Source organism: Pollachius pollachius, assembly GCF_949987615.1.
Source record: "Pollachius pollachius genome assembly, chromosome: 4".
Classification (NCBI taxonomy): Eukaryota; Metazoa; Chordata; class Actinopteri; order Gadiformes; family Gadidae; genus Pollachius; species Pollachius pollachius.
Genome location: NC_136937.1, coordinates 1,509,933 through 1,525,240, shown reverse-complemented (window position 1 = coordinate 1,525,240; position 15,308 = coordinate 1,509,933). Strand labels below are relative to the sequence as shown.

The window sequence follows — 15,308 nt, the reverse complement described above, 5'->3', positions numbered from 1 at the left end:
GAGTGTGGGTGGAGTTGGTAATGGCTATAGCCTACCCACAGGTGTAGCCCAAAAAAAATGATTTACATGGAATCTGTGGTTCAGTAAAGTGACAGAGCTTTGTTCCACTGGAGAAATGATTCAGACATTAAAATAGCAAAAATAAGATCCACAGTGCAATGAAATAGGGACAGGCAGACAGACAGCTCGCAGACAGACAAACAAATACCAGACAGATTGACGGCACGCAGATAGATAGCTCGCAGACAGACAGACAGACAGACAGACTCCCCCTCCACACACACTACAGGACATCGGATCATAAATATTGAACATGATTTATATTTGTGATTTTGAACCGATAGAGAGTGATATCTAGACATAGAGAGTGATAAAGTGTGTAGATCTAGACATAGATAGTGATAGAGTGTGTAGATCTAGACATAGATATTGATAGAGTATGTATATCAGACAGGAGAAGGATAGGAAGTCTTCACTGCAGTAATTTCCTGTTCGCTACTCAAACAGAATCCACAGAACCTATATGGAGTTGTGTTTGTGTCCAGGTATCAGTCTACTATGGATGAGGAGAGAGAGGAGGGGGGTTCAGGAGAGGAGCAGCAGAGAGCCGACTCCCCTGGACCCAGCTGTGTCTCCATGAAGAGTGACCGGTCTATGGATCATCCTGTTGGGTTTAAAGATGGAAATCAGTCTATTGAGAAGAGGTGAGGATTTATCAGAGATCATAAAGATACAGATTCTATCAAATGTCCATAAATCCGAGAAGGGTGCAGCTGCAGGCTTGGGCGTTTCCGTCTTGACACAAGAACGCTCATTAGGCGTTCCTGGTTGCGTTTCATCGACCAATCACGAAGTGTTTCGAAAGGCATACTGGGTTTCGCAAGGCGTACTGCGAAGCATAGTCGCAAGGAATACTATGCTCTCCGTAGCCGGAGAGCCTGTCGGAGACCCTCTCCGTAGCTTACCTGCGCATCCAAGAACGCCCATTTGTGTCTGCAGTGGGATGATATTGATAAATCATGGTTCATGTTTTTCTAGAAGAGTCCAGCAGGAGAGAGCAGACTCCCCTGGACCCAGCTGTGTCTCCATGAAGAGTGACCACTCTATGGATCTACCTCTTCACTTTAAAGATGGAAATCAGTCTATCGAGAAGAGGTGAGGATTTATCAGAGATTATAAAGATACAGCTTCTATCAAACGTCCATAAATCCTGGTTCTTGTTTTTCTAGAAGAGTACAGCAGCAGAGAGCAGACTCCCCTGGACCCAGCTGTGTCTCAATGAAGAGTGACCCCTCAATGGAACAACCTGTTATGAAGAGGTGAGGATTTATCAGAGAGATAATAATAATAATAATAATAATAATAATAATAATAATAATAATAATAATAATGGATTAAATTTATATAGTGCTTTTCTAGACACTCAAAGACGCTTTACAGTGAAGGGGGGACCTCACAAACCACCACCAGTGTGCAGCACCCACTTGGGTGATGCACGGCAGCCAATCTGCGCCAGAACGCTCACCACACACCAGCTTGAGGTGGAGAGTGAGGGAATTAACGAGTCAGCCAATTATACAGGGGGATGATTAGGGGGCCAGATTGAATGAGCCTGGTTGGACCAGGACACCAGGGAAACCCCTACTCATTGCGATAAGTGCCCTGGGATCTTTTATGACCTCAGTGAGTCAGGACCTCGGTTTTACGTCTCCTCCGAAGGACGGCGCCTTCCGCAGCACAGTGTCCCCATCACTGCACTGGGGCATCGGGATTGATGTTAACACCAGAGGGAGGAGTGCCACCTATTGGCCACCACCCGACACCACTTACAGCAGCTGGTATTCCCAGGCGGTCTCCCATCCAAATACTAACCAGGCCCGACCATGCTTAGCTTCCGAGATCAGACGAGATCTGGCGTGTCCATGGTGGTAAGGCAACAAAGATACAGCTTCTATCAAACGTCCATAAATCCTGGATCTTGTTTTTCAACTTTTTTTGATTGACTTTAAAGATGGAAATCACCAACCTTCTAAGGGAAGGTGAGGATTCAGCCAATACATCAGGGCAATTTAACTGGCGGTCCGCGGATCATCTTGATCCGGCCCGCTGATCATTAATCAGAACATAATCGATCAGGATCAATTACCACAGGAGGAAGCTGTTTCTGAGCAAGAATGAGAGCTAGTTTAATTTCCTCCAAAAGGAACCTGTTCTGCCCAGTTAGCCCCGCCCCTAGGACCCGCCCTCTCTGTGCGTGGGCCAATGTCTGCCTCTACTGTGTCAAAGCGTTTGGACTCAAAAGAGGTTGTTCACGTTGGGAAGGTGAAAGGTAGACAGTAGAGGTGGATTCAATGATTCGTTTACGTGAACCAGTTCGCGTCAGTCAGTTCGCCAAGATGAGTCGTTCGCAAATCGTTCGTTCGTTCGTTCAGCCCAGTTTCCGGTTCAGTCCAGTTTCCGTTTCCGGTAGCGGTGAATCGCATCATGCAATGCACCCATTGCATGGTTCTCAGCTGAGTCAGTCAGACTCAGTGCTACCGGAAACTCGACTGAACTGGTTCAGTCGAGTTTCCGGTGAATCGAATGGCGAATCGAATCACTTTATCCTGAAAGTTGAGTCAATATCGTTAATTTTATATATTAAAAAAATACCCGAGATAAAGGAACAATGTGAAACCCTAACCCTAAAATGTAAACACCAGGCTACTTGACAAGAAAATGTAACGGACCACCTGAGGCTTTACTTCACCTCAGAGATAATGCGTTAGTTAATAATGATATGCCTTGCGGCATATCATGCGGCATCACCTGCGCATAGTGCTGCTGCGTAGGCCTACATGGACGTTCCAAGTATGTTTACTTCATGTATCGTTGAAGTAAAGCCTAGTTATAACTATAACCTGCTCCTGGTGCAGTGCAAGCAACAGTGTGTGCCGTGAGTCGCCTCGGTCCCTCGTCTTCCTGAACGAACTGTCTGCGAGTCGTGGGTCTGGGAGGAGTCAATTCTGAGTCACGAACGACGCGAACGAGACGACCGACGCGAACGAGACGACCGACGCGATCGACGCGAACGACGCGAACGAGAGAGAAGAACCAGTTCGGATCGTTCGTTCTAACGATTCGTTCGTTCGAACGAATCAGTTCGCGACCGAACCACCTCTAGTAGACAGTGAACCTCAACACTTAAAGGGGAATGGCTGTTTTAAGCTGATTCTACCAAAATGCTATACATTGGAATGCTAAGGGCATGTCTCATGGTAAAAAATAAGTCGCTATTTTAAACCACTTAGTTAGTTAGTTAGGTAGGTTCTTTAGTGTCCCCAAGGGGATAATTGTTTTCACACAGTCAAGTCAAGTTGGTTTAGGCTTACAAGGCTCGAAGTAGCCCGACACTTCTTTGATAGTATAATGAGAGCTCTGGTGTACAGCCCTACAACCGTTATCCGAGCTCTGTGTCAGGGGAAGTATTATAGAGTGTGTGTGTGTGTGTGTGTGTGTGTGTGTGTGTGTGTGTGTGTGTGTGTGTGTGTGTGTGTGTGTGATAGACGTGTATGCATGCACGTCCATCATGGCGTCCATGCTGAGATGGGAGTAGTGAGAATTCCACCAAATTACCCTAAATTCAGCCCACGAACCCGTCGTAATTGCCGGCGTTAATGCAAACAGATGCAAATTGCTTCAGAAAACGATCTTGATGATGTGTTTAATGTCGACCATCAAAGCATAGCACAAACAAGCCTTATCAAGCGGTAGACTGTCAGACTATGGGGTCAGAACAGTCTCATTAATGATGAATGCACAGAGAAGGATTCAGAAATTTATTTTGTTATTTATATATAAATTACTCTCTTTTCACAAATACATTTCAATGCACACAAACGGATATCGGTATGTACAAATGTAAAATAAATCCATAAACAAAAATAAGTCTCACAAGCACATTTCTGATCCATACACAAATGTGTCTTGTTTTAAATAAATGTAATATAAATCCATAAATATATGAATTAAAAAAATATTTGCAATTCTCATCAAAAATGTATTCGGGTGTTGTTACATTTATATACAAACTGTTAAACTTGAATTTACAAGACGCTTTTCATTTGTGAACTTGTTTGCATTTGTGTGTTAACTGGTCTGTATTTATATGTGGATATTTGAGACTCTCCTGACGTGGCTGGATTCACTGGCTGGACTTATTCTTCAGAGGTCGGGACTGCAGTCATGTGATTGGCTGAAAACGTGGGAGGCATCTGATTGGCTACAGAGAGTTCCTTGTTGAAACAAATGCATTTGTGAATCCAGCCACGTCAGGAGAGTCTCAAAAATCCAATTATTGAATTCAAGTTTAACAGTTTGTATTTAAATGTAACAACATCCAAATACATTTTTGATAAAAAATTCCAAATATTTTTTCAATTCATATATTTATGGATTTATATTGCATTTATTAATGCAAACAGATGCATATTGCTTCAGAAAACGATCTTGATCATGTGTTTACCATCAAAACATAGCACAAACAAGCCTTATCAATTGGTAGGATTAACTGCTGCCAATAAAACATCGGCAGCGTCAGAGACATTGGAGGGGACTCAAACTCCAAGGAAAGCTAGCCTGGATCCCTTGTGCAGACCACTCCATATCACAAACCATTTTTCACCATTCTTCTATTGATGAAGACATACAAATATTCACAGTCAAAGCGAGGCTTCTGGTATTCCCATCAAAGTTAAACCTGTCAATCTGGTACCCTCGCTCCCCATTATGTATGCATCATGGACAAGAGCAAGTAATCAAATCCATTTCACACATATTAAACGGCTGCCATTTTTACAAAGGGCTTTATGTATCCAGGCATGATAGGATTGTGGACATTATATCAGAGAATTTACCATCCTTATTTTCTCCAACAGTGTCAATGCATATAAATTGTGTTGTTAGGCAACAAATGTGTTTCAGGTGCTTTGCAGAAACGTCTGTGTTCTCTAATTTAAATGCCACCAGGCCTGATATTACGATCATTGATGAGAACAATAGAAATGTGTTAATTCTGGAAGTAGGATGCTGTTTTGATTCTAGTCTAGAGGAGGCTTACTTAACAAAGCTGGTAAAATATAACCCTCTTGTACAACAAATATCTTGCCTTGGCTACAAATGTCAATATCTGGTACTTATCTTCATCAGCCTGGGCCATGTGCATAGGTCATTAGGGGTCTCAGGAATTTTGGCTTTACCAAAGCAAGGGCATAACAACTTGCCAAATACTGCTCAATATCCTCCATTATTGGAAGCCGCCACATTTGGAGAAGAAGATGTTGGGTGTTTCCATAATATGCTGTTTGAACTGTCATCAAACCCACATTGCTGGATCATGCCTGAGCAGTGTTTTGTATCTGTACATTTATTATGAATTGCAGACATAAATAAAGTTAAAGTGTGTGTGTGTGTGTGTGTGTGTGTGTGTGTGTGTGTGTGTGTGTGTGTGTGTGTGTGTGTGTGTGTGTGTGTGTGTGTGTGTGTGTGCGTGCGTGTGTGTGTGTGTTTTCCACAGACACCAGGAGAGGTCAAAGGTTACCAGTGCTCAGTCTGTACAGCAGCATCAAATAGAGCTGATAAAGGTGTGTAAATGTCCAGCAAGACATCTGACTTCAGCTCTACATGAACATTAGAAAGAATCTCTTGTGGGGATAATAGTCTCCAGGCTTCCCTCTTTAGACCAGCGGGACTCGAATCCAGGACAGATGCTTCTGATGTCCTCAGTTAGTTCAGAGTAAAGTTCTCCTTGATGTTTGTTCTGTTCCAGAGGGCTGAGGAGAACGCACACGCTTTTCTAGACAAGGAGCTGAAGAAGCTCTGGAGGGTTCTCTTACCAGATTACCCACAATGCTCAGAGAGTCAGAGGGAGGAGGATGAGGTGGATGGTAAGAAGGAGGAGCAGAGGAGGCGCGCCATAGAGGGAGTGGTGGACATCACAAAGCTCTGTCTGATGGAGATGAACCAGGAGGAACTGGCCGACACACTGTGGGGCGGTAAGAGACTCTTATTTTGAAGACAGAAAATACTCTTATTTTGAAAACAGAGCAGTAAGAAACTTTTATTTGAAACTGAATATGCTGTTATTTTGAAAAAGAGGAGACTCATGCTGAAAAAAGAGATAGAAAAAAGTAGAAATAGACTTTTAGGTTAAATTGTTTGATCCAGATATGTAGGGTCATTGTGGGGGTGTCAGGTTAAATGTTTTGATTCAGATATGCAGGGTTATGGTGGGGGTATCAGGTTAAGTGGTTTGATCCAGATATGTAGGGTTATTGTGGGGGTATCAGGTTAAAGAATGTTAAAGGAGACGTATTGTACCACCAAGTGTGAGTGTGATTAGCCTTACAAGCCGTTTCGAAAATCTGCTCCATATGACATCACTAGTGGTCGTGTCCCTAGATGTATGACGGATAGATGAGCAACGTTTACTTCAGTCCACTGGGTAAGCTGGTAGACTGATCTATCCAGGTGAACATGCCAACTAGTGATGTCATATGGGGCAGATTTTTTAAACGGCTTGTAAGGCTAATCACACTCAAACCTGGTGGTACAATATGTCTCCTTTAAGCATTATACTGCAGATCAACAGCAGAATAACTCAGAAGAACGGTAGGAATAGTAATGGTAAATCCCAACGGTATTTACCATTACTATGGTAAATACCTTCCCTCCGCTCGCATCTGGATAACCATTACATTATTTACCATTACTATGGTAAATACCGTATAGTAATAACGGTAACTCCGCGAAACCCAAACATAAAACATAAACAAGTAACCTAGCAACGCCGTCCATCAGCAAGGCAGGTTAACGAGCACTGAGACGCAGGCAGGCTGGAAATGAAAGCACAGCGGTGCCAACGGTGTAGAATGACGAATTGGAGCGCGGCAACGCGGCATCTTATATCGACATTCTGCTTGAAGATGTCGAGATATGACTTTTGGTCCATATCACCCGGCCCTAATTCACTATCATTATTAATATCATTAGAGCAGTCATACTGCTAAATAGTCCTGAACATTTTGTATCTGTAACATGCATTCCTTGTCACTTCCAGCTTCTCTGACCACAAGTAAAGAAGCCATTAAATATCATAAAGTCGATAATTGAATAGGAAATATTGACCTGGTTCAACTGATTTCACTTTCCACTAATGTCTTTTGTTGTTTTCTCTTTTAGGACTTGATACTGCCGATTGCCAACAAAAAATCAAGTCTCATTTGAGGCAGAAGTTCAGTTGTGTGTTTGAGGGAATCGCTAAAGCAGGACAGCAATCTGATCTGAATGACTTCTATACAGAGCTCTTCATCACAGAGAGAGGCAGTGGAGAGGTCAACAAGGACCATGAGGTCAGACTGATTGAAACATCTTCCAGGAAACCAGCCAAAGAGGAAACACCAATCAGATGTGAGGACATCTTGAAACCTTTTCCTGGACACGATCAACCAATCAGGACAATAATGACAACTGGAGTGGCCGGCATTGGTAAAACCGTCTTAACACACAAGTTCACTCTGGACTGGGCTGAAGGCAAAACCAACCAGGACATACACTTCACATTTCTCCTCACTTTCAGAGAGCTGAATTTACTGAAAGGGAAAGAGTTTAGCTTGGTGGAACTGCTTCATCACTTCTTTATTGAGACCAAAGAAGCAGGAATCTGCAGATTCCACCGGTTCCAAGTTGTCTTTATCTTGGATGGTCTGGATGAGTGTCGGCTTCCTCTGGACTTTCAGAACAACCAGATCTGGACTGATGTCAGAAAGTCCACCTCGGTGGACGTGCTGCTGACAAACCTCATCAGGGGCGTCCTGCTTCCCTCCGCTCGCATCTGGATAACCACACGCCCTGCGGCAGCCAATCAGATCCCTGCTGAGTGTGTTGACCAGGTGACAGAGGTTAGAGGGTTCACCGACCCACAGAAGGAGGAGTACTTCAGGAAGAGATTCAGAGAGGAGACGCTGGCCAGCACAATCATCTCCCACGTCAAGAAATCACGAAGCCTCCACATCATGTGTCACATACCAGTCTTCTGTTGGATCACTGCTACAGTTCTGGAGGACCTCTTCAAAACATCCCAGAAAGGAGAAGAGATGCCCAAGACCGTGACTCAGATGTACAGCCACTTCCTGAGGGTTCAGTCCATACAGGGGGACAGGAAGTACCATGGGAGATCTGAAACAGATCCAAACTGGAGTTCAGAGAGCAGGGAGATCATAGTTTCTCTGGGAAAACTGGCTTTTAACCAGCTGGAGAAAGGCAACCTGATCTTCTACGAGGCAGACCTGAAAGAGTGTGGCATCGATATCAGAGCAGCCTCAGTGTACTCAGGAGTGTTCACCCAGATCTTTAAAGAGGAGTGTGGTCTGTACCAGGACAAAGTGTTCTGCTTTGTCCATCTGAGCATCCAGGAGTTTCTAGCTGCCCTTTATGTCTTGTGGGCCTTTATCAACACTGGGGTCAATCTGCTCAAAGAAGAACAGTTCATCTTAACCTATGGTGAATATCAGATCCCTGCTGAGTGTGTTCAAGATGAACTCATCTTTTCCGATGATGAATTTAGCGACGATGACAATGAACTCAGCTCCGATGAAGATGGACTCATCCTCTTCTACCAGAGTGCTGTGGACAAGGCCTTACAGAGTAAGAATGGACACCTGGACTTGTTCCTCCGCTTCCTCCTGGGCCTCTCTCTCAAGACCAATCAGATTGTCCTACGAGGTCTGCTGGGACAGACAAGAAGTAGCTCACAAACCAAGAAGAAACCAGTGTCTTACATCAAGAAGAAGTTAGGTGATAAACTCTCTCCAGAGAGAAGCATTAATCTGTTCCACTGTCTTAATGAGCTGAACGACCGTTCTCTAGTGGAGGAGATCCAACAGTCCCTGACATCAGGAAGTCTCTTCAAAACACATGTCTCTCCTGCTCAGTGGTCAGCTCTGGTCTTCATCTTACTGTCATCAGAAGAGGAGCTGGAAGTGTTTGACCTGAAGAAATACTCAGCTTCAGAGGAGGGTCTTCTGAGGCTGCTGCCAGTGATCAAAGCCTCCAAAAGATCTCTGTAGGTTCACTTATAATTATGTATGACAATACACAACACAATTTACTTGATAGTAGAATATAAAAGTTATGGTTACATTCAAAACATCTCTGTAGGGTCACTCACAACATGTTTTACAATACACACAACACTTTATACATAATACTAGAATATAAGTCATAACAATATCCAAAACATCTCTGTAAGTTCACTAATAATCATGTATTACAATACACACAATATACCTGATACTAGAATATAAAAGTTATAACATAGAAAAACATTTCTGTAGGTTCTCTTATAATATGTATCACAATACACAACACAATATACATACTACTAGAATATAAAAGTAGTTTTGATTAAAAAAACAACACTTTTTTTCAAACACTACTACAAATGATTTAACATTGTACTACATAAGATAATTAACATTTAAATATCCCTTGTTTTAAATATAAGTAAACTTTTTTTTAATGAAAGATTAATGCAATTCTTTCATTACGAGAAGGTAAAAGATGCAAATTATTTTAATCACTGTTCCTAACATGTGTTTGTTGTGTGTAAAGGCTAAATGGCTGTCAGCTGTCAGAGAGATGCTGTGAAGCTCTGGCCTCAGTTCTCAGCTCCAACTCCTCTTGTCTGAGAGAGCTGGACCTGAGTACCAATGATCTGCAGGATTCAGGAGTGAAGCTGCTCTCTGCTGGACTGGGGAGTCCACACTGTACACTGGAAACTCTGAGGTCAGTTCTACTCAATATTTCAAACAGTTACACCACACGTTCTACATCAGAGGACATTGAACAGATTTACCTCCAGAAAGTTAACAGGTCTAAATAAATAAGTAGAATATATCCTCTCAGGGCTCAAGACACATTTTCTACTGCTGCCCCTAACTTTTTCATTTGGTGGCACCCTAACAAATGTGGTCCCACCCCTTTAATAGACGTGAAAATGTCCTTGGTCACATACCATCCATCTGTGTGCATTCATGTGAACAGATTCACTCACTTTAAATAAGTTGTAAATGTTGTGGTTGCATGGGGGGTCCTTTTCTGTTTTTACCGCCAGCGCCTCAACATCTCTTTCCTCACCAACCAAATCTTCATCCTCCTCCTCAATCAAATACCTAGTAATAATAACCAGCTGCTGATTGGATAATATACTCCAATTAGGATTTACCTTCTTCTCTGGGTCGTCCAGAATAGTGCATTTCTTCACATGCTCTTGAATAACGCTAGTGCTGCAGTGACATTTCAATGAAACTTTGCACAAAGTACAAACCACTATTTTAGTTTTCTGATCAAAGCAGAGTGTCTTCATGGGAACTTAAGTGGGTTATGTTTCCTAATAGAGGGATCACACTGGTGCTGCAATACAGTTGCGCTTTAACTCAGCACTGAACTAAACCTTGGCAGTCTGCGTACATCGCAGCGCCATTACCACTCATCTTATCAAACACAAGACCTCCATCTCACTTTATTTGTGTTGACAGTAATGACAGTAAAAGGTGTACATTGGATTCAGTTTGTTAATGATGGTATAAGGCATAGCTGTCAAACTCAAGGCCCGCGGGCCTAATCCGGCCCGCGGTGTAGATAATATCTAATGTCTATCAGAACTGGCCCGCCGGTTTATCTCATTTCAGCGTTAAAACTACAAGTCCCACAATGCACTGCCGCTGCGCTGGTATACGTCAATCGAGGCCCGCAAGCGCGAGCCCAGCCCCCACTACCTGTAGCGCTCTAGTCTAGAATGTTTACTGCAGCAGCCGCATACTGTTTATCACCTGAAGTAGCCTAGGTTTTTTAGCTAACTTTTTGTTAGCTACCTGTTGCTTTCCCCGAAAAAAAAATGGCTAAACGGAAGGTGGACATTGAGAACAGGGTTTTTCAAGAGAGGTGGGAGGCTGAATACATGTTCACCGATATGAAGGGCAAACCCATCTGTCTTGTGTGCGGAGCAGATGTGGCTGTCACGAAAGAGTACAATTTAAGACGGCACTATGAAACGAGACATCAAGACAAGTACAAGGATATGAACATTCAACAGAAGCTACAGAAGGTAGTGGAGTTGAAACGAAGTTTGATGTCACAGCAGACTATGCTTGTTAAAGCCAAAATACAAAGTGATGCTGCTGTAAAGGCCAGTTTCATTGTGGCGGAGGAGATTGCTAAATCCGCCCGGCCCTTTACCGAGGGAGAATTTCTAAAAAACTGCTTGTTAAAAGTTTGCGATGTCTTGTGCCCAGATAAAAGACAAGCCTTTTTAAACGTCAGTCTGAGCAGAAACACCATTGCTGATCGTGTATGTGAGCTCTCCACCAATTTACAACAACAGCTGACGGAAAAGGGAAAACAATTTATCGCATACTCCCTCGCTGTGGATGAGAGCACTGACACATCAGATACGGCCCAGCTGTCAATCTTCATCCGCGGAGTTGACTCGAGCCTGCGCGTTACAGAGGAACTTTTAGGACTGAAATCAATGCATGGCACAACTACCGGGAAGGATCTCTTTGATGAGGTGTGCAAATGTGTGAATAAAATGGGTCTGCCTTGGGATAAACTTGTGGGACTAACAACGGATGGGGCGCCTGCGATGTGCAGTCAAAAGAATGGATTGGTGGGCAGGATTCGGGAGAAGATGCTGGAGGTGAACGGCGCAGGTGAGCTGACAGTGTATCACTGCATCATACACCAGGGATCGTTGTGTGGCAAAGCTTTGAAAATGGATCACGTAATGAGAACTGTAACACAAGCAGTTAATTTCATTAGAGCCAAAGGTTTAAATCACCGTCAATTCAAGTCCTTTCTGGTGGAGATTGGTTCGGAATATGGTGATGTGGTCTATCACACAGAGGTGCGGTGGCTAAGCTGGGGGAGGGTGCTGAACAGATGTTTCGAGTTGCGTGAGGAAATATGTCAGTTCATCGAAAGCAAAGGGAAAGACACAACAGAGCTCCGGGACAAAGGGTTTTGGTGTGAATGGGCGTTTCTGTGTGACATTACAAGCCATCTCAATGCGATCAACCTGCAGCTTCAAGGGCGGGATCATGTGATCACTGCCATGCACGCTGCGGTGAAGGCATTTAAAACCAAACTGCGCCTGTGGGAGATGCAAATCCTGCGAGAAAACCTTGGCCATTTCCCGTGCTGCCAAACTATGAAAGAGCAGGTCTCTGTGTTCCAAAGTGCACAATTTGCTGAAAAGCTCGGCATACTTAGCGCCGACTTCACACACCGATTTGCCGACTTTGAAGCCCAAAAGAGTAGGTTTGAACTGCTCAGTAATCCGTTTGCCGTAGACGTGGAAAGCGCACTAACCAACCTCCAAATGGAGCTGATCGAACTCCAATGTAGCGACACACTCAAGTCGAAGTATGACTCTGTTGGTGCTGCACATTTTCCACGTTTCATCCCTGACACAATGCCCCAGCTGCGTGCTCAAGTTGCTCAAATGCTCTCTATGTTTGGTAGCACATACCTATGTGAACAACTTTTCTCTGTAATGAAGTTGAACAAAACATCACACAGGAGTTGTCTCACTGATGAACACCTTCACTCAGTCCTGAGGATTTCCTCAGCTCAGAGCCTGACCCCAAACATTGAGGAACTTGCGTCGAAGAAGAGATGTCAAGTATCTGGTTCAGGCACCAGGGCAAATCACAGTGCAGTAAACTGAGCTTTAATGTAGCATAGGTTTCATTTTTGCACTTTTGTATATGTTTGGATATTAATTGAGGCATGTGAAATTAGTGTCTTTTTTATTTTATTTTGAAATTTGATCTGAGTTAGCCTCCTTGTTTCAGATTACATATCTATTTATATGTGTGAAACTAAGGCTGAGTTCATGTTTAGGCCTACAAATAAATAAATCTTATTGTTTGGATTTTCAATGAGAGAGGCATGAGAATTAGTGTCTTCTTTATTATATTTTGAAATTTGATCTGAGTTAGACTCCTTGTTTCAGATTATATATGTATGTGTAAAACTAAGGCTGAGTTCATGTTTAGGCCTACAAATGAATAGATCTTATTGCAATAGCTAATAAGCCTAAGCTTTAGGCCACTTTCAGATTCAATATAGGTAAAACTTAAGTTCATAATAAATATTGATATGTCCGGCCCACGGCTTGGACCCAGTTTTTTATTTCGGCCCACTGGGTATTTGAGTTTGACAGGCCTGGTATAAGGTGTATGTTTTATTACATTCCTATTCTCATCATCATGCAGTCAGACAGTAAAGTGGACTTTAGAGTTGTACATTAAAGATAGTATCAGATTCTTCTTAGAACTGGCTCATTTTGGGGACATTTTCAGGAGTTTTGTTGAATCTTTAGTTATATGGGGCCGTATTGACAAAGTTTTTTATCTTACCACTACGAGTGCTCCTAACTCGCGCTATAAGTTTTTACGTAGGAGTTTTCTAAAAAGTATTTCACAAAGCCGCTGAGACCCACTCATACTTAGGATAAATCACTGAGAGTGAACTAAGATTCACGCCTTACATAGATTCTCGTGCACGAGTTTAGAAGCGGTCAGTATGGTGATTGGTTGTTGAGTTCAGGCGGTCTTGGTGAAACTCATCCGCAAAATAGGCTACAAATGAAGTCCTATCAAATACTTATGGACAATGCAGTTAGCAGAATATTGACTGATTGGGCTATCCTGTTTGTTGGGGACGTTTTTGCATCCCGCACTAATTCAACCACAAGTTTGATACCCTCACGATTTAGCCTATATGTATGCGACCTTGAGTATCTTGAAAGTCCAGATTATTATTAAAAATCCAAATTATTATTATTATATCTCTATCAATTCGCAGTCAACCATTGATTCCAAAACATTTCGTCTGGCTGCAGCCATTTTGGGATTCTCTATGAATAGGTCTAAGTGAGTAAGCAGTCCTCTCAAGGACTTTAAAGCTTTCCTAGACTTAGGTGCTACTTTTAGGCATAAGATACTTTGTGAATTGCTATTAGTAAAATAAATTAGGAGTCCTATATTTAAGACTGACACAGCAATTAGTTTTAGGAGTTACTCCTAAATTCCCCACATTTGGGCTAGTTTTAGCCCTAAGATTCTTTCTGAATACGACCCAGACTTCTAAGTATGTTATATTTCGAAGATATTCTGTACTGACTTTTAGTTAAACTAATAAAACATATCTAATGACAAATTTTAAATAAAATATTGATCACAGTTCCTAACATGTGTTTATTTTTTGTAAAGGCTGAATGGCTGTCATCTGTCTGAGAGATGCTGTGAAGCTCTGGCCTCAGTTCTCAGCTCCAACTCCTCTAGTCTGAGAGAGCTGGACCTGAGTACCAATGATCTGCAGGATTCAGGAGTGAAGCTGCTCTCTGCTGGACTGGGGAGTCCACACTGTACACTGGAAACTCTGAGGTCAGTTCTACTCAATGGTCAAACAGTTACACCACAAGAAAGTATCTGTCACAAACCGACCGTGGCGGTTGTGGCAAAGAGGGGAGACGCACACAATTGACTGAGTTTGTTAACAAACTAATTTATTATAACCAAGTGAATATAACATAACATAAGGTATGGCGTGTGTATTCAATCTAGTCAGTGATGTAAGTGGGTGTGTACGTAAAAGTGTATGGGTGTAGTGTTGTAAGGTGTAAACATACCTAGGATACAACCAAACCAAAAGACCAAAGGAACCAACAATAAGTGGTGCCTCCCAAATGAGAACCCCCCCCCCCCCCCCCACTGGGCTCACAGGTCTACTTAAATAAGCCCAGCTCAGGTGTTGTCAATGAGCTCGTTAGGCTCCCCTCGTTAGGGTCGTTACAGAGGACATTGAACAGATTTACCTCCAGTTATAGTTCTCGTGTGTGTGTGTGTGTGTGTGTGTGTGTGTGTGTGTGTGTGTGTGTGTGTGTGTGTGTGTAGCTTGTCTGGCTGCCTGGTCACACAGGAAGGCTGTGCTTCTCTGGCCTCAGCTCTGAGCTCCAACCCCTCCCATCTGAGAGAGCTGGACCTGAGCTACAATCACCCAGGAGACTCTGGAGCTGCGCTGCTCTCTGCTGGACTGGAGGATCCACGCTGGAGACTTGACACTTTCAGGTATGGAGAGGACAGCTCACCACTCAGGGACAAAGTCTCCTACAAGGATTCATGCCGCTGCTAGAGGAAGTGATTTGAAGAGGCAGCTGTAACTCATGTTGTGTAGAACGTTATGAGACAGCAGATGATGAAGGTTTC

General features: G+C 43.1%; 1 protein-coding gene across 3 annotated transcripts in view; it reads left to right on the top strand.

Moving 5' to 3' along the window:
• Positions 1–15,308, top strand: part of LOC307074602 (protein NLRC3-like) — a 69,065-nt gene that overhangs the window by 50,015 nt on the left and 3,742 nt on the right. The window contains exons 2-10 of one of the 3 annotated variants that reach the window (XM_079734825.1): positions 546–704; positions 1,042–1,155; positions 1,230–1,319; positions 5,555–5,621; positions 5,807–6,032; positions 7,219–9,100; positions 9,649–9,822; positions 14,313–14,486; positions 14,997–15,170. In XM_079734825.1, coding sequence (XP_079590951.1) covers positions 559–704; positions 1,042–1,155; positions 1,230–1,319; positions 5,555–5,621; positions 5,807–6,032; positions 7,219–9,100; positions 9,649–9,822; positions 14,313–14,486; positions 14,997–15,170 — 3,047 coding nt within the window. In that variant the 5' untranslated portion in view covers positions 546–558. Of the gene's footprint in view, positions 1–545; positions 705–1,038; positions 1,156–1,229; positions 1,320–5,554; positions 5,622–5,806; positions 6,033–7,218; positions 9,101–9,648; positions 9,823–14,312; positions 14,487–14,996; positions 15,171–15,308 lie in introns of all 3 variants that reach the window. The other 2 variants (XM_079734824.1, XM_079734823.1) reach the window with 2 other exon arrangements.